The following is a 27,999-nucleotide window of genomic DNA, read 5'->3' as shown; positions in this document are numbered from 1 at the left end:
CTCACCTGGGCTCGCCGCGAAGTTTGCCGGCTTTCTGGAGCGCCGCGCCTCAGTCGCCGAGTACTGCTTCCCGCGGCGCGTCCCTGTGGCCCGCCGCCCTCACAAGCCTGCCGGATCGAGCCCGGCGCCCCGCGCGCGCGTCCCGGCAGCACGGAGCCCGCTGCCATGAAGCCAGCGTGAGTACCGGGCCGCGGGGCGGGGACCGGCCTCTCCTCGGTCTGCACCGAGTCCCGTGCTGTCCAGGCCGCGGCCCCCAAAGAGGGAGCCCCCGCGTGGGCCGCTGAGGGGAGCCCGACTGGCGGGGACCGGTCCGCGACGCGTCCTCCACGTCCCCACCTCCCCTCACGCCGGAGTCCGGCGTCCCGCCCCGGGCCTCCAGAGGGCAGAAGAGGCCGGCCCACGTCGGGGGGAACCGGGAGCCTGGGGCCTGGTGGGCTGCCGTCAGCCCGGGTTCCACCCGCCTGGCTCCGACGCCGTCGCCGCCAGCCCTTAACGAAGTGGCCCTTTCCCGCCCGGCCACCGGCGTTTCCAGGTTGCACTTTGCCGCGGGTGTGCGGGAGGGGGTCGCCCCGTGGGCTGTGCCCTGGTGCTGCGGGCGCCGGGCGGCCTCCGCCCTGGAGGGCCCTGGCCCCCCGCGAGCGCGGGGTCCTCTTCCGAGCCCAGCCCCGCGGCCTGGAGGCCGAGATCGTGTACTGGGGCGGGAGTCCGGGCGGGCTGACAGTCCCGGCCCGCCCCCGAGCGCTCAAGCCCGCGTTCCCGCCCCAGACCCGGCGTCCGCGCTGCACTGGGTCCGGACGGCTCCTGCGTAAAACAATACTTTGCCAAAGGCAGCTGGTTTTCTGAAGGGGCCAAAGTCAAAATCTTTTATCTTAAAAAAAAAAAAAAAAATATATATATATATATATATATATATATATATATGAGCTTAAGGAAACGCACCATGATACTTTGTACTGAAAACACTAATTTTCTTGTTTCATTTCGGGCCGTGTTGTGAAAATATTTTAATAATCTTAAGTCCATGCCAATAATTACACTTAATTTTATTGTTAAATGTTCATCTGCACTATAGATAAATGTGGGGGTTGCCTTGGAGGTAAGCCGCATGCTTTGGTGAAATCGGTGAAGTCAAAATATCTTTTTCTTTTGATTCCAAGAGAGCAAGAAATTGCAGGTTGGAGACTAAATTTTGTTTGGGAACAAAGGATGATAAACTCGGAGAACTCAATAAACAATTGTTCCTTAAAAGCATAGACAGATCTTGATGAAAGAATCAAGTGGGATTTTCCCCACCTGCTTTTTTATCATTTGGTGAAGTTTATCCTTGTCAGTCTGCCTTGGCAATGGCTGCTGGAGCAGTGTGTGTGTTTGTGCGCATATGTAAGTGCTTTCAAGATAAGGGTGGTCAATTATCTGTAAATTTTTCAAACTTCTAGTGCTTCACTTTCTGTATAGTCCTTCCAGAAAAAATGCAAGCTATTTTAAATATAGAACTATTATCTAGTACTGAAACCATCTCCTGAACCCAGTCTTGCTTACTTTTGCACTGTGTGCCGCAAACTTTGTTCTAATGCGGCTTATTATGTTATTTGGGGTGTAATGTTTTAGAACTGCTAAGGGAGACCTTTATAAATCCTAGGAAGGTTGTCTCTGTATGAATTATAGGTGAGGTTATTGTATGTTATTTTGAACTTAATGTTTTTTAACCTATGACCAGGAGGACTAAGACACCCAGGAAACTGCTAGTGAAGAAAGGATCCCAAACAAGTCTTAAAGACCCAGTTGGGGTAAGGTCTCCCTTTAAATTTGTGTGTATGTTTTCTTCAGTCCTTTTCTGTCTTCTGTGTATACTTTGGAAGGGATGGAGATGTAGAAACATAGAGAACATTTAGTGAAATAGAGAACATTTTAGTGAAAAATTTAGGTAAGGCTGGTTCCAGCTTTAAAATTTTTGTTTCTATGTGGGTTCATTAGTCCAGTAAAATGAAGTCTTTGGTTGTCAACTACATAACTCCTGTAACTAATTATAATCTGTAAAGTTAGATAATGAAAAATATTCTTCACCTGTCCGGGAGAATTCTTCCTGCTTTCTCAGAAGGCAGGGAACTTTCTGCTTGGATGAGCATCCTCTCCCACCTTCAGGGCTGTTAAAAGTAACTGATGACACGCTTCATAAAGATGCTGGTGTAGAACAGGTTAATTCAGTCCAATAACTAATCATAATTGCATGTATTTCTCCAGTTTCAGGCTTAGGAACTTGTGCTTTTAGAGGCAGATGGCAAATAAAAGAAGGTTGGTTTGCTCTGGGGTATTTTTCTCTCCACTGGCACTGGAATGTGTCTCTTGTTCTAAATTAAGGGAACTAGATACTTTGCACATACAGCTGAACGGTTTTTCCTTAACCCTATCACTGATAAAGAAGCCGTCTTTTGGATGTTGTGGTTATTTATTTGTATATTTCTATATTCTTATTGGTATATATGTATATGTTATATTTATTTGTATATTAAGTGTTAAGCTGCCAAATTTTATTTGACATCGAATTTCAAAGAATTCTGACAGCTTTTCAAATAATTCTCATTTTATGATGCTGTTAATTTTAGAGATTTTTGTATTAGTGGTTGTATATGGCTTTATTCAGTTGGTGCCAGTATAATAGTGAAGAGAAGCTGTGTGATTTGATGCTTTGTTATCCAAATTTGTTTTAATTGTATGTGTATTTAAAGTCCCTTATATCTGTTTACATCTGACACTTTCTGGAAGCAAGTTTTGGTTTTCATAGCACTAAGTTCATATAAATCTCTTATGTTGAGACCAAGTGTTGGATGAATGAATGGGAAGCTTAAATGAAAAGTAGTCAACCTTTGTTCTGGAAGTCCATTCCTGTAATTTCAGGTGTACTGTAGGGTGCGCCCACTGAGCCTTCCTGATCAAGAGTGTTGCGTAGAAGTGATCAATAACACAACTGTTCAGCTTCATACTCCTGAGGGTTACAGACTCAACCGAAATGGAGACTATAAGGAGGTAATTCCCACTGGAACCAAGCTGTTTATACTTGAGATGTTCTCTCCTGAAGGGCTTTAACATTTTTTACATATAACACAATTGATGTTTCCACTTTTTTGAAAAACTTGTTTACTTCCCTATAACCACCATATATAAAGTGTGACTAGGCCTACGTTTGGTATACTTGAGTTTAGAGGATTGCTTTTATGAATTAATTTCTTATACTAGATTATTTATTTTAGATTAGGGATTATTTAATGAATGATTGTGCTGGGTGGCTATACACACAGACACATACACATAGATACGATTTAATGTGCAGTTTAAAATAGTAGGCATTGTGTATTTGAAGTGTTATCTTTTTATTTATTTATTTGAAGATTTTTAAAATTTATTTGGCAGAGATCACAAGTAAGCAGAGAGGCAGGCAGAGAGAGAGGAGGAAGCAGGCTCCCTCCTGAGCAGAGAGCCCGATGTGGGGCTTGATCCCAGGACCCTGGGATCATGACCTGAGCCGAAGGCAGAGGCTTTAACCCACTGAGCCACCCAGGTGCCCCGGAAGTGTTATTTTTAGTAAAATCTTGAGCAAAGTGAGTTCAGTTCAGTTCAACAAACATTACACGAAAGCTGCAGGGCAGAAGGAGATTTTAAAAAATGAGTAAAGGCACAATCCTTGCCTTTACAGCTGAGTTGGGGGCACAGATGGAAGACAGACCGCTGAGCTGAAAGAGATGGACTATGGGAATGCAGGAGGAAGCAGTGATTCAGGCTCTTGTCTCTACTTTCACGCAGACTTTCACTCTTGTGCACCCTGCTCTTGCGAGCTTGTCAGAAGTCTACCAGTGGGCTCTGGACTGCTCAGATTGGATGGACATTTCTTGTCCTCATAATCTGTTTCTCAGCAGGACCGTCCTTCCTGAAGCCCTCTCCTATTTCCTGTCCAAGTCTTCATGTTCTTGGTTCTCACAGGCCACCCTTTGTTGGCTCCTCTTCCTTTTCCAACTTCTCAGTACTGGGTGGGCTATACCCAGGGCTCTCTTCTCTACACTTTTCCACGGCTTCAAATGTTGGTTATACGATAATTCTGGATTTGTTGGTTTTTTTTTGTCAGCCTAACCCTTTACTCACTTCTAAACTTGAACATGCACTGGATGTCTTATAGGCATCTCAAATTCTACGTGCCCAAAAGAACTCTTGATTCTTTCCCCCTCTAAATCATTTCCTCCCTTGTCTTCTCTCAATAAATGGTAGCACCATGTGTCCCTGCTTGTCTGCCATTCAGTACATTCTATCAGTTCTGCTCCAACATGGAACTGTCCTTTTGTTTCTCTCTACTGCCCCCACCCATCTTAGCCTTGCTATTAATTACCAAGACTAGAGCTTCTCAAATGATCTGTAGTGAAGAACAGCTTTTTAAAATTTTCAGTGCATCGTGACCGATAATTTCGTGCTGCAGCTTTGCCATCTGAATTAAACCACAGAGAAGTGATCTGATAATCTGTTCAGTGAGATGAGCCTAGTGATGTCATACTGGGATGCGGCAGCCATGTCAAATGGCTACACAAGTTTCTAAATTTTCTCCGGATTTCTCTAATTCTCTCCTTCTAGACAGGAAACAAACAGTTCTCAGAGGGGCACTGGTTTGTTGACCATACTTGAAATCTAACTGGACTGCTTGCTTCCGCTCTGAATCTTACTCTCCATTTTTCACAGAGCCACCAGAGAGATCTTTTAAGATTTTATTTATTTATTTGACAGACAGAGATCACAAGTAGGCAGAGAGGCAGGCAGAGAGAGAGGAGGAAGCAGGCTCCCTCCTGAGCAGAGAGCCTGATGCGGGGCTCGATCCCAGGACCCTGGGATCATGACCTGAGCCAAAGGTAGACGCTTTAACCCACTGAGCCACCCAGGCACCCCAGAGAGATCTTTAAAGTGTAAATCTGATCTGACCCTTTTCCTGTTTAAAAATTTTCAAGGCATAAAGTCTTTAAACGGGCAGAATCCTGCTTAATTTGTCTATTTGTCCATGGTCATCTATTGCCATCTAGTTCTTTGAGTTCCTTGGATAAGCCTGGATCGTGCTTCAGGGCGGTTCTCCCGGTGTGGACTTTTCTTCCTCCTGGCTCTTAGCACAGATGGCTCCTCATCTGTGGATTTCAACTTAAACGTCACCTCCTCAGAGAGAGTGTCCAGACTACTGTAACAGAAGTGGCACCCTTCCCTGCTTCTGCCCCGGTCTGACCTTTCTGTGCTTCCTTGATAGCACTTAGCACAGCAAGAGATTTTTTTATTGTTTCTTTCCCCTGCCATAATGTAAGCTTCATGGGGATATGCATCTTATCTGTCCTGTTCCCCTTTCAATGAATATGGATGAAGCATGAATGCATAGTCTGGGAAGGCTTCATGGGGGAGTGGGCCTTCAAAGATGTCAGATAATTGAGAACTGCCTTACTGTGAAAAACTTCATTTCTCTATTAGATTAATTTCGTATGTATAAGTAGACAGAAAGCTTGGTGGGGATTAGCAGTTCTCACTGCCTTGTCACAGAAGGCACTGTTGGCCTGGAAATGGCTGGGATACCAGTCAGCACTGGAGGATTGGGGAAGTTCCTCCTCTGGGCCTTGGTTTTCTTTACAGGTAAGGAGGGATTTGTTCACAAGAACTTGGAGGTCATCTGACTGATCTGTCAGCACTATTTTATGTGTATCCTTTCCGCCCTAAGATTCTTCATTCTTCTTGTGAACTCTGTAGCTGGTTTATACGGTTGGGGTAATACCTTCCATGAAGTAAGAGTTACTCTAGCTTAAGTAGGTGTGTGATCTTTAACAAGTTATAAAATGAGTATAATAATTAATCGTATGTAATCAAAGGTAAGAGTGAAATGATCCACTGCTAGGCTAAGGCGGTGCTTGGCACATGTTGTATTAGTGTATGTTTGAGTACTAATCTATACATGTCCCCTTTTGGGGGGACAAAACTGCTAATTTAAAAAATATAAGGGTCATGATAGTGTTATCTGTACAGGTTGAATTTAAGGACAAGGGTATAAAACAGGAAAGAGGGTACTGCTTGACAAAGGCTATAATCCATAATAAATTCTAGTGAATGCTCACGTAACAACTTAGTACTGACATTCGTGAAATAAAAACTGCGAAATTCAGGAAGGTTACAGAAATAATTGCAGTGTCTGCAATACAGAAAAACTAAAAAAATAACAAAACAGAAATAATAGAACTCCAGCCTCTGGACAAATAGGACAATTTAGTTTACATGGAAATATATTCATATATATCTCAGTCCCCAATCAAAATTTCCAAGTAGGAGTTTGGTAATATTTTTGGTAATATAGTGTTATAATAATCATATAGATAATTGAAGTACTGATTTTTTTAAAGGTCACAATTTATTTCATAGAAAAACTCAGATGAGATTATATTTACAGTTCATTTCTGATTTTAAGATGGTACACCAAATCACTTGATTTTATGCTGCTATGGCCTTTTAAAAGAGCAAGTGGTAAATTAGTGTATGGGGTAATGCTTGATGATTTTCACAAGTCTGTGACTGAGTCATGATGATTTTGATCTTTGTTGTCCAAAATCATCCTTGGTCTGTGAAGCATTAGTGGACTTAAGACTTCTACATTTTCTGTATAAGGGGTATAACTTGAGTTATGTTATGACTTTAAGGGTTCCAAGTTTAAAGACTTAATTTTTGGGGGGGTCTAGCTCTTAAATGTTCACTAAGAAACATCTGAATATATTTAAACAGATGTATTTCTAGCTTAGAGTGAAATTCCATTCATATGCTTTTTATTTTTTCCTTCTTCCCAGACTCAATATTCATTTAAACAAGTATTTGGCATTCATACCACCCAGAAGGAACTCTTTGATGTTGTGGCTAACCCCTTGGTAGAGGACCTCATTCATGGCAAAAATGGTATGATTATTGGAGCTTTTGTTACATTTTCTTTTTTGTCCCCCTCTGAAAAAACTTTTTTGATACTTATATATTTGGTTATGTTTGGCCTTGAATTCAGATTTAATCTGTTAGGGTGGTATAAAACCTGCTTTTTAAAATATTGTATTTTTGGAGCCCCTGGGTGGCTGAGTGGGTTAAGCCTCTGCCTTCGGCTCAGGTCATGATCTCAGGGTCCTGGGATTGAGCCCCATATCAGGCTCTCTGCTCAGCAGGGAGCCTGTTTCCCTCTCTCTCTCTCTCTCTCTCTCTGCCTGCCTCTCTGCCTATTTGTGATCTCTGTTTGTCAAATAAATAAATAAAATCTTTAAAAAGTATATTTTATTTTTATTTAAGTAGGCTCCACCCTGGTCATGGAGCCCAGCAAGGGGCTTGAACTCACCACCCTGAGATTAAGACCTGAGCTGAGATTAAAACCTGGAAGCTTTACCAACTGAGTCACCCAGGTGCCCCTAGAGACTGCTTTTTGAGCTGGTTAATTTTAAGTGTTTCTTAATACAATGAAGAAATATTAGGGCGCCTGGGTGGCTCAGTGGGTTAAGCCTCTGCCTTCGGCTCAGGTCATGATCTCAGGGTCCTGGGATCGAGTCCCGCATCGGGCTCTCTGCTCAGCAGGGAGCCTGCTTCCCTCTCTCTCTCTGCCTGCCTCTCTGCCTACTTGAGATCTCTGTCTGTTAAAGAAATAAATAAAATCTTAAAAAAAAAAAAGAAATATTAAAAGTGGAGGACTTTCAAGATATAACCCAGTGTGACTTTCGACATATAACTCCATGTGACTTGCTGCATTGTAGGTCTCCTTTTCACATATGGTGTGACAGGAAGCGGAAAAACTCACACGATGACTGGTTCTCCAGGGGAAGGAGGTCTGCTTCCTCGTTGTTTGGACATGATCTTTAATAGTATAGGGTCATTTCAAGCTAAACGATACGTAAGTGTAATCTTTTTTTTTTGAGTCGTGACTATTTCACTTGAGGGCATAGAGACCAAGAGACCTGTGGTTACAGTAGTGTTAAAGGAAAACTAATACACTGGATACATTTTGAAACCTTAAGTAATAAATGTTTCTTATGTCTTAAATATGTCTTATGTCATAAATATTCTTATGTCTTCAGTATGTCTTAAAAGTAATAGAAATGTTTCTTACATCTTAAATATGTTTAAAAAAACTATTTAAATTAAATTCTTAAAAAATCATGGTCTGATTTTTATCTCCACTTCAGGTTTTTAAATCTAATGACAGGAATAGCATGGATATACAGTGTGAAGTTGATGCCTTGTTAGAACGGCAGAAGAGAGAAGCCATGCCCAATCCAAAGACTCCCTCTAGCAAGTAAGTAGGCATATTCAGTGCGACACTAGCCTAAGGGGAACCCTGCCTGGTGGCTTTCTCAGGCACAGGGAATTACTAACATGAAGGGGAGTTGGTCTGACAGTTGACTGTAGTGAGATCAAAGTTGAGGAATGTTCTTCATTAAATTCATTTATTTGCTCAGTTGTTCTGTTTGGTTTTGAGCACAAAGTCCTTGAAATACTATTTAGAGAAGGTGCCACTTCGGGTGGGAGAGTGAGGACACGGCAGGTACTGTTGGCTGACCACGAGTATGAATAGATTGCTTGCAGTGACAGGTCATTTAACGTAAATCTTTAGTTTCCCCTTGGGATCATTTACTTCTGATGCTGACTCTGTCAGAATAGACTTTTTGGCTTTTTTTCTTTTTTCAGACGACAAGTAGACCCAGAGTTTGCAGATATGATAAATGTACAAGAATTCTGCAAAGCAGAAGAGGTTGATGAAGATAGTGTCTATGGTGTATTTGTCTCTTATATTGAAATATATAATAATTACATTTATGATCTATTGGAAGAGGTGCCGTTTGATCCCATAAAGCCTAAGTAAGTAGCAAAGAGAGTCCCATGTCAGCTGCTTAACCTTGGGGAAGCCACTTTACCTCAGGGAGCCTTAGTTTTCTCAGTGATAAATGGTGATAATGCTTTTGTTTTCCCAATGAAATATAATGTGCATATATTTCATGCACATATTGATGTGCATAATATATCATGCAGTTGGTGTTCGATGCATAGTTTTATTCTTAACCAGATATACAGCTGTATTAGGGAACCAGTGGGTTAAGGCATCTAAGGAGAAGAGAGTCCTGAATCCTCATCTTAGACATTACTTTTGAGAACTCTTGGCTTTGGGGCTGTATTTTGAGAAACACTGTAATTGTGTAAGGAAGTGTCCTATGCACGTGGGTTCCCTGGGGTTACCTTTCAAGAACCTAACGCTTTGTGTTGGGATTTTGTAGCCATGTTAACCGTCTGTGGTTGATGATCTCCACAGAGTGGAGCACAAACAAAGCTGTTGTCTGTACAACTGTTACAGATCTTTCATCACTGATTAATGTGAAGTGAGATCTGTAACATCATTCCACCAGAGTTAAAAGACAACTCCTTAGATTTCCTTGGGTCTTGGCTGGCTCAGACTGAAGAATAGCCTGGCCTCATAATCCATGTTTGTGCCAGAGCGGACTCCGGAGTCTCATGTAGTATTAGTATCTTGTTCTTGAGTTGATGGTTTTGTTCTTAAGCCAAATGCTTATCTTCAACGCTGTCTTTGTTAGGGCCTCTCAGAACATAAATAATATGAAGATTAACTGAACATTATTGGAGAAACAGCTGGATATTTAGAAAACCATTAGACTGAGAACAGGTTTAATAAATTACATTAAGCAATTTATAGATTGCTTCCTTTCCCATTTGTTTCAGAGTGTCTGTTGTGTGTAACCATTTTCTTCAACTTTTGTGATGTCATTCGTTGCTACCAATCCATTTCACTTTTTTGCGCATGTGCCACGTTTCTGTTTGGTTCTAAAAGAGATTATTTTCAAAGACGTCTATCTTGGTTTTAGTTTTACAAAAGGAAGACTGACAAATGTGCCTTGCATGCCTTGTAACCTTTCTAGTAACTCCTTGAATGAACTCATGGGGTGCGTATTTGGCATCGAATTCCGATTTAATTGGTTAGGGTGGTTTTTAACCATTTTTTTTTTTAAGTCTTTTTAAGTATGATGAAGAAATACTATAAGTAGAGGGTTTTTAAGCACTGACTCATTGTGACTGTCACTACTGTGGACTGAGCCTGGCTGCTGTAGAAACAGTAACTTTCACCTTATTCCTTTGGTAGGTGGAACAGTTGCAGCACGCCCATGAGGAACACAGATTTTGTGTATGTGATGACGTTGACTCTTTTCTTAAGGAGAAAGGGTGCAGTTATACTAGCGGTTGGCATCTGTGGCATGTTTGCATGTAGGTGGTTTTTCGTTGGCACTGGGCGGGCTGCTACCTCTGAGCCCCTGCCTGCTGCTTGGGGATCTGCCCTGTACTGAATGATGGTGGCTGGCACACATTTCCACCCCCACCGCTCACAAGACAGGCTGAACAAGTGGCACCCTTTCCATTCTTATCCTACTGTGCAGATCAACACTTGACCAGCCACTTTGAAAAGATTGCCACTCCTGGTATATACCAAACTCTTTCTGAATTTGTCTTTTGCCGACTCTGATGTGAGAACCAGCTCTCTGTTGAATTTTTAAAATTAGGGAAATGCTAGACTTCGTTGCTTAACCTGTGCATGTGATGTTGCTATACATAATACTGTTTTGTTCTCTACTTGTTTCGTAAGTGTTTTGTGTGCTTTATTAGAACAAATTAGAGCAAAGCTTCTAGAACAACATAGGTACCTGTGACCCTGTTATGTAACTAACCCTGACTGTGTACCCTTATGCTTATCTAAGTTCCCTGGGGTTTTTTTGTAGCTCTTGCCTAGGCCTATTTCCATTGTAAGATTTGATGTCTGTGGCCCAGCAGTTTAGTCCTAGTCTTTAAGCTGAGATATTAGGATCTCATTATTTAGGAGACTGATGTCTTTTTCTTTCTCACAGACCGCCACAGTCTAAATTGCTTCGTGAAGATAAGAACCATAACATGTATGTTGCAGGATGTACAGAAGTAGAAGTGAAATCTACCGAGGAGGCTTTTGAAGTTTTCTGGAGAGGTTAGAATCCAAGCTAAAGTTAGGAAAATCTGAAACAATACATAAAATCCCAAGAGTTGCTACTATAATTTGATGGCAGTACTATTTAGTAGAAAGCATGTATACTGTAATGACTGAGTTCAGGTTTGATCAATGATGTCTCTGTCATCACAGGCCAGAAAAAGAGACGTATTGCTAACACACATTTGAATCGTGAGTCCAGCCGTTCCCATAGCGTGTTCAACATTAAATTAGTTCAGGCTCCCCTGGATGCGGATGGAGACAATGTCTTACAGGTAAACTTGTACTGTGTGGAGTTTTTCTTGTTTTAACTGAACCCTTAGTTTTTAGAACTAGAGTTAAATCAGGGAAGCTTGACTACAGTGAAGACCATTCTAGAATTACTAAATGTGGGTGATGACATTTAAAAATTATTCCATTAAAGAGTGTAGTTTTGGGAAGCTGGCTGTTGAATCTGAGAACATGGAATTGTGCTGTGAAAAGGTTTACAAATCTTTATAAATCTCTTTAATAGAGGAGATAAAATGAGTATGTATGGGTCATTATATTATCTCTTAAGACTCATTTTGTATGTGGGAATTCAGTTAATGGCTTTCAAATGTCAGCGGTTAACTTTCCAGGGTAGATACAGTTTAGGAGATGACAATTCTAAATTGTTCTTCTCTCAGCTGATAGGCCAGTAGGCCTCCCATCAGCTGATCATCTTTACTGCTAGGCCTGTCTCACTACAAGGCTTACATCAATTAGTAAAAGCATTTGAGCCTGAATAGGAATCATTTATTAACTTTGAGCTATTAAAGTGTAATTCCATTTGAACCTCATCATGAAGGTTTCTGCCTGGCATGAGGAGATGGTATGGCAGCATACTGGAAACCACCAGGATTCGAATTCTGAGTCCTATTAATTTGCTAGCTGTCTGACCTGTTATAAACTCTTGATAATCCTCTGTGAGGATTAAAGCAGGCAGTGCATGTAGAATTCTTAGGCCAGTGCCTGACTTACATAGAGTAGGTACGCGTACTAGCTAGAAAACGCTTTTAAGTCAAGCCTCCATATATACTTGCTGTCCTTTGAACACATCTAATATTACAAATCAGTTATGTACCTCTTCATTTTTTATACAATTAGAGTATTATGAAATTTTTCAATTATAAAATTGTTAAGTATCGGTTATAGAAAAATTTAGGATAGGCCTGTTCTAGAGTCACTACTTAGCAGACATGGATTGAGATCCTGCGCTAAGGTGCTGTGCAGGTTGCTAGAGATGAGAACATTGATCCTTTCTTTCACGGGGCTTAGAGTATAATGTGGAAGACCAGACAACAGGTAAGTCATCGAGACTACCATGAATATAACTAAGCTTATGCTCTTAGCAGACTCTTCCACCAAAACCTCTATCATCTAGCCCTACCGTTTTGTACTGTGCAAATGTGATATTTATAAGACTTAATAATTTGTTGATTGGAATATATTTGAAGAACACTGTAAACCAGTTGTACCTCATGTTATTGGAATTACGATCTTCTCTTCAGGAAAAGGAACAAATCAATATAAGCCAGTTGTCCCTGGTAGATCTTGCTGGAAGTGAAAGAACGAACCGGACAAAAGCAGAAGGGAACAGATTACGTGAAGCTGGTGAGCACAGCATAGTACTGGTTTATTGTTACAACTTCCAAAAACTTGCAATGCCAGTCTGTCATCTGCTTATTGATAGGTGGTTTAAGCATAATTGTCTTCAATTTTGATAATTTGGAGGCTAAGTTTAGTGGTCATTGCTGTTTCTTTAGTAATGTTGGTTTGGTATCAGTGTGTTACATATGTTACATATATAACATATAATATGTATATTCTATATGTTATAATACACTGGCTGCTTGAAGAACGGGGGGGGGGGGGAGGTGATTAAAAAAAATATAAAGCAAGTTATAGTCATATTGTATCTATTGCCAGTAAAGCACCAGATCCTTAAATTTAAGTGATTTAACAGGTATTCCAACATTCATACTGGTGAAAATTGGCTTCTGGAAGTGGGAAAAATCTTTGAACACAAAAGCAAATTGGAAGGAAATCTGTATTTTTTTGTTTTTTTTTTTAATCTTTCATGAGTGTAGCTGTTCATGTTATGGTTTACCTAGTAGCATGTATGGAGTGCGTACTTGTGCCAGTACTTGAACATTCATTTAGTCTGGGGGTGCATGTGAGGGAAAGTTTAGGGGGAAATTCATGTAGTTGACACTTCAGTTTAGTGAGCTATATGGAAGACAGGGTTAAAGTCATACTTGACAGAGGAGACAGCCACTTGTAAACTGAGAGAATATGGCAGGGTCAAGGTCACTGAAGTGGGAGGGTATAGGCTGGTGACCCATGACAACTGAGGTGGCAAGGCAAGGCCATGAGGACTCTTGTCTATCATATTAAAAAGTCTGAATTTTTGTTCTAAAGGAATAATGGTGGTTGCCAATTATTAAAGGACTAGTGTGTATCACAGTACTTACTATGCATGGGCTCGATTTCTTGATTCTGACCTTTCAGGATTGTGTCATACCCATTTTCAGATGAGGAAATGGGTTGGGAGAGGTTAGGTAATCTTCCCAGGACTCGAGCCTGATTTTAAACCCAGGTTGGCTGGATTTTCAACGCTTTTGTCTTTTTACTATTATGCAGCCTCCTTTGAAAGGAAATGAAGAATTAGTCTTTCAGAAAGAATGTTTTCCCATATAGAGAATTAAGGTACTGAGACAGGTCTAGAGATAGGAGAAGCAGCTGGGAGCCTTTTGCAGTAGGTCGGAGGAGCAATCATGTGCCCTGGAGGCAAGGGTGGGAGAAAAGGGAGAGCTGGTTGGGAAGTCGACCTGCATGTGGAGAGGAAGCAAGAGGGGGAGGGCAGGTCCAAGATCGAAGCTGAGGAGAAAGTGGTCTGAGGTGCAGGTGTGGGCCGTTGAAGAGCCTGTGTTGGATGTGTTCAGCTTAGTCCAGGGGAATTGCCTAGTCACTGGATGTACACGAATTTGGAAGGAGAGAGATTTGACTGGAGGCATATGGGTTTAGGTTTTGCCAATATTATGGAAGCAGCAGGGGAGATGAGATTATTCATGGAGGACACATCGGAACAGGCTGACGCAGAGCCTTGAGGAACAGATGCTTGAGGTGATGGATCAAAAGAGCCTGGGAGGGCACCTGGGTGGCTCAGTGGGTTAAGCCTCTGCCTTCGGCTCAGGTCGTGATCTCGGGGTCCTGGGATCGAGTCCCGCGTCGGGCTCTCTGCTCAGCAGGGGGCCTGCTTCCCTCTCTCTCTCTCTCTCTCTCTGCCTGCCTCTCTGTCTACTTGTGATCTCTCTCTGTCAAATAAATAAATAAAATCTTAAAAAAAAAAAAAAAGAGCCTGGGAAGGAGAAAGTGGTAGCCATGGGAGATGACAAAACCTCCACACTATAAATGTGTATTTAAGATAGAGAATCTGGGCTCCAGATCACAAGAGGAAGGATTCACCTTGATGGGAAGAAGGCTTATCTCAGTGGAAGAAAGTAGAAACATGAGGGTTCTGATGCTTTGGGAGAAAACCAGAAAGGACTAGCAGTATTGATACAGATGGGGAACAGCTGAGATAAAAATGAGGGCATGAGCATGGGAAGAAGAGGAGACCGTGGCTGGGACACAGAATTCTAGAGGAGGTGCAGTTCTGAGTGATAAAGGTTCGGGGTGTGGACACAGCTGTGTGGCTCCCACGGTGAAGACAGACTGACTGGAGCTGAGGGAGCGGGAGTCCTCTGGCATATGTTGGAGCAGTCCTCACAGACACCAGAATGACCCAGGGGCAGGCGAGGTGGGGAACATGGAAGGGCAGCAGCAAGGGACTAGGAGAGTGTTGCTGGCCTCCTCTGCTCACCATCCTTATAAATGTCAGATTTCAGAAAACAAGCAACTTTTGCTTGGGCTGCAGGGGAAAGCACTATCCTTCTGACAGAGGATAATCCTGTGGGGCTTTGCACCTTGACTAGAGTGTAAAGCCCATGAACACTTCACAGAATACCCCTGAGTGAACGACATAAGATATGTAGGATTACAAAGTTAACGGATTAGATGGAAATGTTTTTTAGAAGTTTTTAGTTATTTATTTGAGGGAGAAAGAGAGCACGAGCAGAGGGAGGGGCAGAGGGAGAGGTAGAAGCAGACTTCCACTGAGCAGGGAGCCTGATGTGAGGCTCAATCCTAGGACCCAGAGATCATGACGTGAGCCGAAGGCAGATGCTTAACTGACTGAGCCACCCAGGTACAACCCACCCCTTCCCTTTTTAAAGTAAGCTTCATGCCCAGCGTGGAGCCCAAGGCAGGGCTTGAACTCAACCCTGAGATCAAGACCTGAGCTGCTATCAAGAGGTGAATGCCTGGGGGGGCACCTAGGTGGCTCAGTGGGTTGAGGCCTCTGCCTTCAGCTCAGGTCATGATCTCAGGGTACTGGGATCGAGCCCCGCATCAGGCTCTCTGCTCAGCAGGGGGCCTGCTTCCTCCTCTCTCTCTGCCTGCCTCTCTGACTACTTGTGATCTCTCTGTCTCTGTCAAATAAATAAAAATCTTAAAAAAAAAAAAAAGGTGAATGCCTGGGGTGCCTAGGTGGCTCAGTTGGTTGAGTGTTGACTCTTGGTTTCAGCTCAGGTCATGATCTCCTGGTCCTGAGATCGAGTCTCACGTCAGGTTCCACACTCAGCAGGGAGTCTGCTTGAGATTCTCTTCCCTCTCCCTTTGTCCCTCACCCAACCTGGGCTGTCTCTAAAATAAATAAATCAGTCTGATGGCTGACTGAACCACCTGGGCGTCCCCCACTAAAAGTATTCTTAAGGCATTTGTCATTATAATAATTTACATGTTTATTTATCAATGCCTTAATTAAAGATGTATCAGTCTTATAACTATGTAATTTCAAAGTAGTGATGAACATAAATATCTTGATCAGCAATAAACTATAAGGTGCTATAAAATTACCTATGATTTGTGCTGACAAAAATCACAGATACCACTAATATTACGTTTTGGCCTACATTCATAATTGAAAAGACGTGCTATTTCAGAAGTCTGGAAAAACTAAAGGTATAATTTATTTCCCATCCGAGTATACAGACTTCCTGAAATGTACCCATGGACAATATGGACCTCAGGTTAAGAAATCATGGTAATTAGAGATGGGTAGAGCTCTCTGTGAGAGTGTGAGGATGTAGGGAAGTCTGGTAACAGGAATTTGGGCTCCAGGGAGCCCAGTGGAAACAGAAAGGACATTGGGAGTTGGGGTCAAGGAAGAAGAATCCTGCATCATGGGACCTTATGGAGGCACAGATGAGCTCTGTGTTTTGAGAAGTGACCAAGGATGAGAACACAGTGGGAGTTAGCTGATGTATTTGGGGGTCTCTGCAAGTGAGCTCTCCTGCCTCACTGGAGGCTTGATGAATTGGTCAGACTTGCCTTGACTCAGAAATCCAAACAGGAGTGGTCAGAAGTAACAGCTGTGTCACCTTAGTAATCCTTTTTTGGGGGCACCTAGCTGGTTCAGTAGAGCATGTGACTCTTGACCTCAGGGTTGTGAGTTTGAGCCCCACATTGGGTGTAGAGATTACTTAGATGTACTAAAATCGTTTTATTTATTTATTTATTTATTTATTTATTTATTTATTTATTTGACAGAGAGATCACAAGTAGGCAAAGAGAGAGGAGGAATTAGGCTCCCTGCTGAGCAGAGAGCCCAATATGGGGCTCGATCCCAGGACCCTGAGATCACAACCTGAGCCGAAGGCAGAGGCTTAACCCACTGAGCCACCCACGCGTCCCAGATATACTAAAATCTTAAAAAAAAAAACCAACAAAACCAAAAACTGAAATCCTTGTTTGGATGTGGAGGGGACAGAGTTGGTCCTAACACACATGACTGTTGGAGACAGGAGCCCCTCTGGGTACCTGGGGCAGGGGTGGGGTGGGACTTAAGTGCTGATGAAGACTGAATGCTTTTGAGATAATATTTTAATATGAGGATATTAAATAGCTGCATTTAATATACTCTTTCACAGAATTTAAGATTTGGAAGAAACTTTATGGGCCATGAAGTATATAATGTTGCACTTCATGGATAGTCCTTTTGATAGAATCCTTGAAGGATGGTGTTAACCCCCTCCTGAAACACTGCTATTAAAATACTCCTGAAATACAGCAAGGCCATGTGGGGACAACTCCTTAGATTGGGCCATTAAAACCCATTAGTTGTAATTTCCATATAGTATTTCTATGAAGTGGGGATTTTATAGGCAGACCACATTGTAGCTACTGTATTGTTTTCAAATGTCTTCTGTCTATATTTTCCTGTCAGGTAACATTAATCAGTCATTAATGACGCTAAGAACGTGTATGGAAGTCCTGAGAGAGAACCAAATGTACGGAACTAACAAAGTAAGCAACAGCTGGCCATCATTTGCAGAGCTTTGTTTGTGTGCATTCTTGTGCCTTATATATTTGGGTTTGAATGTATTTACAGATGGTTCCATACCGAGATTCAAAGTTAACCCATCTGTTCAAGAACTACTTTGATGGGGAAGGTAAAGTACGCATGATCGTGTGTGTGAATCCAAAGGCTGAAGATTATGAAGAGAGCTTGGTAATTTTGATCTATTTATCTTATAAAGTCTCTGCGTTTCTATGGAGAAAACAACTATTTGGATGTGAAGAATGATATTTTAAATATTTTTAAAACGGATACAGAACCATTAGTTATAGAAGTGAACTAATGACCAATTTATTATTGTTTCATTGAGTAATTTCTGAAGGACTTGAATATGCTGATTTATAAAACCAAAAACCCCCTCAAATGTGTTTTGTATCTTAGCAAGTCATGAGATTTGCAGAAGTGACTCAAGAAGTTGAAGTGGCAAGACCAGTGGACAAGGCAATATGTGGTTTGACACCTGGAAGGAGATACAGAAACCAGGCTCGGGGAGGTCCAGTTGGAGATGGTATGATGTGTGTCACATCATGTACATGCTGATGTCTCTCAGTCTCTCTCTCCTTAAGGTTGATTTCACAGTAGAGAACTACTTCCCTTTCTCTAAAGAACCAAGTGCAAAGAAAAGAAAAAAGAACCAAAGTATAAATGAGTTTTCTTTTGTTACATACTATAACTTATTTTCCCCACTTTTTTTTTTATAACTTATTTTTAAGGAAGTATGATTGTGACAACTCAAGAAAGCACACTGGACTGGGGGTTCTAATCATAGGTGTTCAACTTGTTTAAGCTTTCTCTCCTGTGTAACTTCTTGATTTTAATAATATACATTTTTATAATTCAACACAGAACCACTGGTTACAGAAGTGGTTTTACAGAGTTTTCCACCTCTGCCGTCCTGTGAACTTTTGGATATCAACGATGAGCAGACTCTTCCCAGGCTGATTGAGGCATTAGAGAAGCGACATCACCTACGGCAGATGATGATTGATGAGTTTCACAAACAATGTAAGGGCCAAAAGCGGTCTGCGATCATTTCAACTCCAGAAATTTTAACAAATTTGAGTTCTTTGGTGGGGCAGATCTTAAGGAAGGGTCATCTGTTTCTGCACTTTGTAGTGTTCAAGGCATTGTTAAATTAGACTGACCAGGAACTTTCCCACAGCTTGTAAAACAGAAGAAACAGGTAGGTGTGTATTCTCTCCCTTTTTTCAATCTACAGAAAAAGACACAAAGGAATAATAGCTACGGTGCTTTTAGTTCCTACTAGTTACTTGCAAGGCACTTCATAAATATTACATCTTAATAATGTCTTTGGGCAAATGACTTCCTCTTCCATTTCTTGGTCTCCCTATCTGCAAAATGAGGATTTTAACTGTTCTTACCTCAGAGGGTATCATGACAATGAGATAATATGTGAGAATCATGTAGAACAGTGAACAGCCTGGTACTTAGAAATGCTCAGTGAGTAGGTCTACGATTTTTATTATCATTAATTCATTTGGATCTTTAGAGGAAAGGTGTGAGGTAAGTGGAATCTGTATTCCTGTTTTGAAAGGAAGAAATGTGGGGCGCCTGGGTGGTTCAGTGGGTTAAAGCCTCTGCCTTCGGCTCAGGTCATGATCCCAGGGTCCTGGGATTGCCCATGTCAGGCTCTTTGCTCCACAGGAAGCCTGCTAACCCCCTCTCTCTCTGCCTGCCTCTCTGCCTGCTTGTGATCTCTGCCTGTCAAGTAAATAAATTGGGGGGAAAAAAAAAAAAAAAGGAAGAAATGTGCTCAGAAAAACTAAGTCACATAACTCATAGTTGGTGTTGCAGGGATTTCAGGTTGGATCCCCCTGATCCTAAATCTACTGCTGTTTCTGTTTTTGCAGTTGTTTTGAACCAAATTACTTACCTGTAAGGGCTGACAAGGCAATGCTGTAGTGCCGAACAAGACTCTGTGTTTTTCAGTCAAAACCAGCTTTTCTAGGAATATCTCTCATAGATTTAGAAACCAAACTCTTGATTTCCTTCTTGACTTGTTTTGTGCTCCAGGCTGTCATGATTTGCTGAATAGCTACATACTGGTTAATAAAAGTTGATTTCACTGGTTATTTTGGAATTGGAGTAAACGTGGCCTGCATGCTTTTGTTTCAGCTATGACGTTTAAAGCGTTGTTGCAAGAGTTCGACAGTGCTGTTGTAAATAAAGAAAACTACATTCAAGGAAAACTAAATGAAAAAGAAAAGGTGATCTCAGGACAGAAATTGGAAATAGAACGACTGGAGAAGAAAAACAAAACTTTAGAGTATAAGGTTTGTTTGGGCATGATTTAGTGGATGTGCGTGCTGGCTGGTTAAGCACTGCTCTCTGACCTAGCTGCTCGCCCTCCGGGCCTTTCACCACTGCTTACTGGGGGAGAGGCAGCGCCTGGCTCCCTACTAATCTGCACCTCACCCCAGAAGAGAGGGGATGCGAGCGAAGAGCTTTAGAGGGGTAATGTACTCTTTAATTTTCTGAGTTAGACTTTAGCCATTGGAGAGAATGTTCTTGGGCCAAACAAGTGAGTTTCTAGAGGGCTTTCATAAGTTTAGCTCTGGTTAATGCTTGCTTTTTGACTTAGGACAATAGGTTTGTTCTCTCTAGATCTTTAAAGGGTATCCATTCCTTCTAGACAGAAGCTTATTGCAACCAATACAGTGTTCTCTCTTCTGAAAACAGCCTAAAAAACAAAATTCAGGTGAATTTTAGGGGAAAATCATTTTCACCTGAAATCAGTTAAAGCTTTGTCTTTTTCTGTGAAGCCCTTGTTTAGAAGTTCTCACTTCTAGGCATGGAGGTTGGAATTCAGATAACGTAGAAGAGGGAACTGCTTTCTCCATGATTTTTCTTTCCACAACTATGCCTGCGTGAGCAAACCGCCAGAGCAGTCAGTTCGCAGCTGTGTGCGGTGCTTATAAGCCGGATCCTGAACAGAGTGGTCTGCCTTCCCAGATTGAGATTCTGGAGAAGACAACTACGATCTATGAGGAAGACAAACGTACTCTGCAACAGGAACTCGAGACTCAGAACCAGAAACTTCAGCGGCAGTTTTCTGACAAGCGCAGACTGGAAGCCAGGCTACAAGGCATGGTGACAGAAACAACCATGAAGTGGGAGAAAGAATGCGTGAGTGTCGCTCCTGTGGGGCTTACCTCCGGGATGGTGGCGGGCTTCCACCCGAGGTGTTCCGAATCCATGTTCCCAAGCTTAGGGTTCCGGTGGCGGTGGCAGCAGGAGCCACCGTTCAGTCCATTCTGTCTCCTTTCTCTGTCCTTAAAACGGCTAACCAGGGAGCTGGCATGATGAGGTGTGCTGGACTCCAGGAGGGCCGCCATTCTTAGGAAATGAGGCGGCTGGGTGGCCCAGGATGTTCCTTTGGCGTGACTGAATTAGACGTGTGTCCCTCTTGCTAACCTAGGAGCGCCGGGTGGCAGCCAAGCAGCTGGAGATGCAAAATAAACTCTGGGTCAAAGATGAAAAACTGAAACAACTGAAGGCTATTGTTACTGAACCCAAAGCCGAAAAGCCAGAGAGACCCTCCCGGGAGCGGGACCGGGAAAAAGTCACTCAAAGAGCCGTCTCTCCGTCACCAGTTCCTGTAAGTTTTTTGTGGTGGGGTAGTCATTTGCACTAGAGAAAATGTGTTCAGATTAGGTAACTTTCTAGGATGCTCCATTTGTTGTTTCATATTATTGTATTTCTCTAACTTCTCTATGTAAATATTTCTAAATTTAGCATAAACAAATTTATTGCAAATTCAGAATAAAACATGGAGTAACTCAGTAAAAATGATTCTAACATAGGCTAAAATGATAGAAAAGCAATGAATTGTTTCTCTTGGTGTTTCAGTCTTGCTCATTAATTTCTCTTCCATTTTTTTAGCTTTCTAGTAACTATATTGCTCAGCTTCCCACCGGCCAGCAGCTCCTGAGCCAGCCACAGCTACATAGGCGCTCTAATTCTTGCAGCAGCATTTCTGTAGCTTCCTGTATTTCGGAATGGGAGCAGAAAATTCCTCCGTACAACACACCTGTCCATGTCACCTCTATTGCAAGGCGTAGGCAGCAGGAGCCAGGACAAAGTAAAACTTGTGTCGTGTCAGACAGAAGGCGAGGGATGTACTGGACGGAAGGCAGGGAGGTGGTTCCCACATTCAGAAATGAGGTAGAGCTAGAAGAGGACCACTGCTGCAGGGTCAGTGCCGGTGTTATCCTAAAGCCTGGTTGCCGTAGCGAATCGCGGTTTGCTGGGGGGTTTTGTGACTTGATTCATTCAGAAAGTTCAACTGAAAGATGGGCAAGCTCCAAATATAAACAAGGGCTAATTTTTCTGTTATTTACTTTGACAATCACCCTGAGATTGAGGCCTAGCTCTTCATCTGAAAAAGCCGTAACACCTGGCCACATCAGGATCGCCAGTGAACACAAGTCAATGGGGTGTGCCCAGAGTAATCTGGGCTTTTCATTTGCGTAAGCTGGTGGGCAGCCACAAAATCAGCGAACTGTGTCTCAGCACATTTTCCAGTGTCTCAGAGCACATTTTGCATTTTTTTTGTTTTCCTTCCTCAGTTTTTTTGCTGCTTCTGAACTTTTTATTTAAATTGTTCTCTCAAACTTTTGAATAGTTTCAAACTCAAAAGTTGAAAGAATGGTACAGTATCCTTTCCCCTTACCTAGACTTACCACTTGTCATTTATATAGATATGTCATTTTTTCTTTGAACTTCTGAAAGGAAGTCCCTATACTTTGTGACTTTTAATCCTACTAAGGACACTGTCCTGTATAAACCGTCTTTATCAAACCTAAAATAGTTAACATTAATAGCCTCTATTTTTCATCTGTGATCCTAACAAAGTGAATGCCCTGCATGTGGTTATTCTGTGTCTTCAATCTCTTTTAATATAAAATAGTCCCCCTGCCATAAACTTTTTTTGATTTTCATGACATTGACTGTTTTGCAATACTCCAGGCCTGTTGTTTTATAACTACTGAAGGTTTGCATGTCCAGTAAATTGCTTTTAATCTCAAGAGCTTTACCTCAATTTATAAGGGCTTGGCCTCAGTCAAGGGTGTTTAAAGAAATTTGTGTTTAAATTTTCTTCTTAAGGATTAAGGTAAAAACTTTTTCCTTTGACTGTAAATAAATGGACCAAGTTAATGTGGATTTATATTTAGTAAAATCTTACTATAGCTCTTTTAGAATTTGTCTTTTAACAAATTAATCTAATAGTATTTTGCTTTAGTTTTCTTGTATAATTTAGGGTACAGATAAGTTTCATTTAGATGGCCTGCACTTCTGCTTATTAAGGGACAGTGATGAACTGCAAAGTATTTACCAAGACAACAGATGATTCTAAAGCCTACGTTCTTTACTTTGCAAATTTTGCTTGAAACCTTTTTAGGAAGCATATTATGGTGACTGGTCTTTCTGATCAACTCTAATAAATCCCCTTTATTTTCCATGAAAGTTTAGAGAGTGAACACTATTCAAGGCCTGCTTATGCTTGCTTGGTTAACTAATTCGGCTCTCGGATATTTAAAAGGATTTACTAGCGATCCAACTTCTCACTTGAAATCAAATCTCTAGAAGTGCAGCAAAGTTTAGGCTAGTATCTATTTATCCAAGTTTTTTGGCCAAAAATTATGTCAGGTGGGCTGAATTTATACGTCAGTGAAGAAGATGAAAATATCTCTGAGTCCGTAAATGATAGCAGATTGTAACATTTATCTTTCTGAAGCTAGTTTCATCATGTATTTATTGCTAAATGTGTTCAGGAAAACTATCACCTTTGCTAAATGGTAGGTCATGAGAGCCTGACTTTCTTGTTCAACATCAGGTCACTTTTTAAGAAGGGAGAATTTCCTGGGTTGCTGGCAGTGTGGGCATCTTTTGTGGCCAACTCTATCGCCCAGGTTCTATAGTAGCAATGACTTAGGACCAGCAGCTGTTGCTTGTGATTACATAGGGGAAATGCTTCAGTTCTCCAGACCGGCATCCTAAAGTTAGGATATTTGTCCGTGACCAGGTTGGAAGGATTTGGCACGTGACAGACTGTTTAATTTGCTTTCAGTTACACAAACAGGAGACGTCTGAACCAGTGAGCTGTCTTTGGAACTATGTCCTGTATGTGAAGTGCTTTTTCTTAGACTGAACGTGCTAAATTTAACTTTCCCAGATTTACATGATAGTTGACTGGAAGCAACTAGTTTTTAACTGTATGATTGATACAGACTGATTTGATACTATATTTTTAGTTTGGTTCTTGGAATCTTTATGAAATATTGGAGAAAAAAAATGTTGGTATGTTTTAGTCATTATTGTGTTTGAACTTGTCAAGAAGTTCTACTTGAGATTTTAAGATCTCAAAGTAGTCAGAAGTACTTCATTTATAGTGTCTTAATCATTTTATACCTAGGTTTCTTATTATACCTTATGTTCTTTAGCATTTTGTACCATGAAGTCCATTAGTTTTTACTTATTTATTATCTTTGTATACGGAGTGTTTTCTCTTTTGTTTAGAGGACTGTGGCAAGTTTAGGGCTTTTATTGACCTCATTTGAAGTTTTTAACATAGCTGTGGACCTAACAGGTTACCTTACAATAGGAGGCACAAATAATGGTTTTGATAGAGAATGTAAAATGAATTGTCTTGAATACCACCTACATGGAAAAGCTTGCAGCATAGCCAGAACTTTTTCTTACATTGTTTTGTTGAAAGGGGAGCTCCCTGGTAGAATGTATACTAGACAAGCAGTATTAAAAGATGTTTGTTGGTTGTGTGGTTAAATACAAAGAGAACATTTAAATTATCTGAATGCCATATTTAGCTTTTGAAAAGGTTTGTGCATTTGTTTTGATCCTGTCATCAGCTAATGTAGCCAAACCTGCTGCACTTCTAATAATACCCTTCAATTAATTCTGGGTTGTGCTTGTTTCTTGATCCCTCTTTCAACCTGATCAGAACGCGCCACCAATTCGTCTCCGCCACAGACGATCTCGCTCTGCAGGAGACCGATGGGTAGATCATAAGCCTGCCTCTAACGCGCAGACTGAGACAGTCATGCAGCCACATGTCCCTCATGCCATCACGGTATCTGTTGCGAATGCAAAGGCGCTAGCTAAGTGTGAGAAGTACATGCTGACCCACCAGGAACTAGCCTCCGATGGGGAGATTGAAACTAAGCTAATCAAGGTAAAAACAAATTGACACAGGACGAAAAACATACAGAAAGTCAACTTGGCAAAAAACCACTTACTCTTCTGTTCCTCTGATGACACACAGGCAGTGTCAACAAAGATAAATGGGTATTGATACGACCTTTTTGTTTGTTCGCTAGAAAACTAAAGGAACTGCTGAGGCTGTAAATCTGCTGAACTCGGACTAAGTCAGCTGCTCTCTAGTGAACGAGGCTCAGGTCCCTGGGATTCTGTTCGAGGAACTCCAGATCTATTACGTCCTTGTAGAGCTAGTTTCAACCACTACTTTAGAAGTAAACCCAAAGAAAGACCTACCATTTGTCAGTTCCCGATAAAGAGCCCACATTAAAATGTGACCTGTCAATATTTCTTATCACGGAGCTACCCCGATCCCTTTCCCTTCCCTAGCCTCTAGAAAAATTATCCTTTGATCAGAGAGTCAGTGAATAATCATGGAAGTAAAAGCCAAGTAGAAAAAATTTAGAGGATGCTTCTTAATTATAACCAGAGTTACAAATAAGACTGTAAAGTGAGCGGGGTGGTATATCCAGAGGAAAGTATAATGCCTTAGAACATTTAGAAATTTCTGGTAGAGTTCTTGATCCTTGGTGTTGTTTTTAAATTATAGATTGAATGAAAAGGAAATCTATTTTTTTGCAATTTAAGAATGTTACTGATTATATTGCACTGGACTTCTTTTGTTTACTGGAGATAATTTCTGGAAGTACTTTCATAGCACAGTCTGAAGCACTTGTGAATAGGACTTTCTTTACTGTTTCATGGAGAATCTTAAGTTCAGCTTGAATTACATGTGTATCATTCAGTTATATCAAAGTATAATGCTGACCTTCCTGTCTGCTTCAGGGTGATGTTTATAAAACAAGAGGCGGTGGACAATCTGTTCAGTTTACGGATATTGAGACTTTAAAACAAGAATCGCCAACTGGGTGAGTGATCATCGGATGCATCTCTTCACAGGGCTACAGATTTCTTAGCTGCTGCTGCTTGCAGAACACAATATCCTATAAGATGTAGCATTAATTAACTGAAGGAATGTAGTGATGTCCTATTTCTAGTATTTTTCCTATTCTTAGATGCAGAAATAATTGTTGCGTCGTGTTTCCCCTTTTTCCACAGTCGAAAACGAAGATCTTCCACAGCAGCACCTGCCCCACCAGATGGTACAGAGTCCGAATGGACTGATGTAGAAACAAGGGTAGGGGTAAAAATTAAATATCTGTCTGCTTCCTAAAAGTTAGGGGCAACCTATTTTAACCCTCCTGGCTCCAGTTTTCCTGCTCTCAGAAGCAGATCTCACATTGCCAGCGCAGCCTGTAGGCCTGTTCTCTGCAAACCTGCCACGGTTCTCCTGTTTGTTTAGGTCTGCTCATACAGGAACTCTCTGGTTCAAGGTCCCTGGTCAGTGTAGAGGGACAGGGCCCAAGAATCAAGTCAGAGGGCATCACTGTAGAACAGCAATTCACATCAGATTGGTGGGGATCTTCACTGCAGCACAAGTTCCCTGTGGAACTGTTACTGTTACTCCTAAAGGGAGGTTCTTCTAGAAAGAACCAGCGCGGGAAGGGTAGGTGGTGTTAGGAAGCCATGCTCTGGTCCTGGCCACTAACCTTCTCAAGGAAATTACCTGCGTGATTTCTAGAGACCCTTCCAGCTCACCATCTTTATGGCCTATGTCAAACTGCACATATCTGGTATTTTAACATAGGTGTCTGAGCTGCACTGGAAAGCAATATGGGATTCCACCGTGGTTGAACCCATCTGAGCACAACTATATTTACAGACTGTAGAGAGTGGAGCTGATCTTTGCCTCTTCTGTAATTCTCTTACCAGTGTTCTGTGGCTGTGGAGATGAGAGCGGGATCTCAGCTGGGACCTGGATATCAGCATCATGCACAACCCAAGTGAGTCCCGACTAACCGGGCCTGTGTGTGTGCTCCCTCCTCCAGTATTTCCACTATCACCCTGTCTCCCTACTATCCACTTTTAAGAGGACATACGTGGTTTTTGTTTACCCCTTGGAACAGCTGGGCCCTCTAGCAGACTGCAGCAGTGGGGCTGAGAATGTCAGAAGGCTTGGTAAGAGCAGTAACCGGAGGTAAAGGAAGATCGCTCAGGCTTATTCATACTTGGCTAGTGCTCCTAAAGCTCTCAGGCGGACTGAGATCACCTGGAAGTAGGGAGGCCGAAGGCTTTAGTCAGGGAAGACAGCTCTTCGTGTAATTCATTTCTCCGAACTTGCCTCTTGGTCTCATTATAGTGGTAAATGTTCACTAAAATAAAATGGAATGGTGGAATTTATGGCAGGGGAAGGAATCTCACTTTTCCTTCTATTAAGCACGTACCCAAGAGTCTGGTCGATTCTTTTTTCATATTAAAACGCCCCGTCAAATGTTTACCTATACAAGTCTTTGTGTCCATTTTTAACATATATATTCCTTAGGCAAGTTGCAAAGTTTTTGCAGTAGGAGGCAGGCAGGGATCCTGCTTTTTAAATTTAATAGTGGATACACATATTTTATAACCGTTACTTGCTTTCTCAGGATTGAACTTTCCCACGATAAAACCTGAGTTCTGGTAAAGCCTTTTCTAGGAGATCCAATTGCTATGAATGTGTCACTGATTGCAAAAGTCAATACTGAATGTTGGTTTTCATATTTTAGGCGCAAGAAACCATGACCTGACAGTCTCAGTAACAAAAGAGCATTTTCATTTGTGTTGGTGATTTCTCCAAAGTCATGCCAGGAGTCTTCGAAGTCACCTCGCAGCTTTGTTGAGTATCACAGACCTCAGATACATCATACACTGGTGCAGATCAGAGATTCCCCCTATGGTCCCAAAGATACCTAGGCTTCAGCACACTGTTTCTATTCTATGCCCTGCCATATGAACTTTTTTATAATGCTATTGTTTTGTATATTTCTTGTATACTTAATAACTAATTCACACAAGTGTTTTGTCCTGGGTGATTAAGGAAAAATGTATGTAAATCACACTTTTTTGGTGACTTTTCCTGCTCTTGTCTGAATACATCTTAAGGTTTTATAAACAAAACAAATGCTGCTACAGAATAGCTTGCAAGAATGCACTTTAGACATATTTGACAATTCAAACTTTCAAAATAAGGGTGTCAGTAATGGGCCAATACTAAAGCCATTTTAGGAACTTGTTCTGAATTTTGTATGTATATTTCTACTTTCTGACCTTTAGATATGCAAAAAGAACTGAAATAAACACTAAGAAA

At 41.6% G+C, this 27,999-nt stretch overlaps 1 protein-coding gene across 6 annotated transcripts; it reads left to right on the top strand.

Annotated features, from left to right (window-relative positions):
• On the top strand, window positions 1-27,999 carry KIF23 (kinesin family member 23). 6 transcript variants are annotated; one of them, XM_032864944.1, is made up of 24 exons: window positions 1-176; window positions 1,718-1,787; window positions 2,896-3,024; window positions 6,840-6,945; window positions 7,776-7,912; window positions 8,205-8,314; window positions 8,707-8,877; window positions 10,169-10,210; window positions 10,926-11,038; window positions 11,192-11,313; window positions 12,571-12,673; window positions 17,388-17,467; window positions 17,553-17,672; window positions 17,901-18,027; window positions 18,366-18,524; window positions 19,656-19,813; window positions 20,493-20,666; window positions 20,959-21,138; window positions 21,423-21,734; window positions 24,502-24,732; window positions 25,602-25,684; window positions 25,875-25,953; window positions 26,589-26,659; window positions 27,419-27,999. In XM_032864944.1, the coding sequence occupies exons 1-24, from the start codon at window positions 166-168 to the stop codon at window positions 27,432-27,434; spliced, it is 2,904 nt and encodes a 967-aa protein (XP_032720835.1). In that variant the 5' UTR covers window positions 1-165; the 3' UTR covers window positions 27,435-27,999. The 6 variants fall into 6 exon arrangements, with proteins under 6 accessions (XP_032720835.1, XP_032720836.1, XP_032720839.1 ...); XM_032864949.1 differs by lacking the exon at window positions 1-176 and adding an exon at window positions 308-532; XM_032864945.1 differs by lacking the exon at window positions 10,169-10,210.

This window comes from Lontra canadensis, unplaced genomic scaffold (genome assembly GCF_010015895.1).
Source record: "Lontra canadensis isolate GAN:19392208 unplaced genomic scaffold, GSC_riverotter_1.0 scaffold28, whole genome shotgun sequence".
NCBI lineage: Eukaryota > Metazoa > Chordata > Mammalia > Carnivora > Mustelidae > Lontra > Lontra canadensis.
Note: the sequence above shows the minus strand (reverse complement) of the source record. Positions and strands in the feature narration are given on the sequence as shown.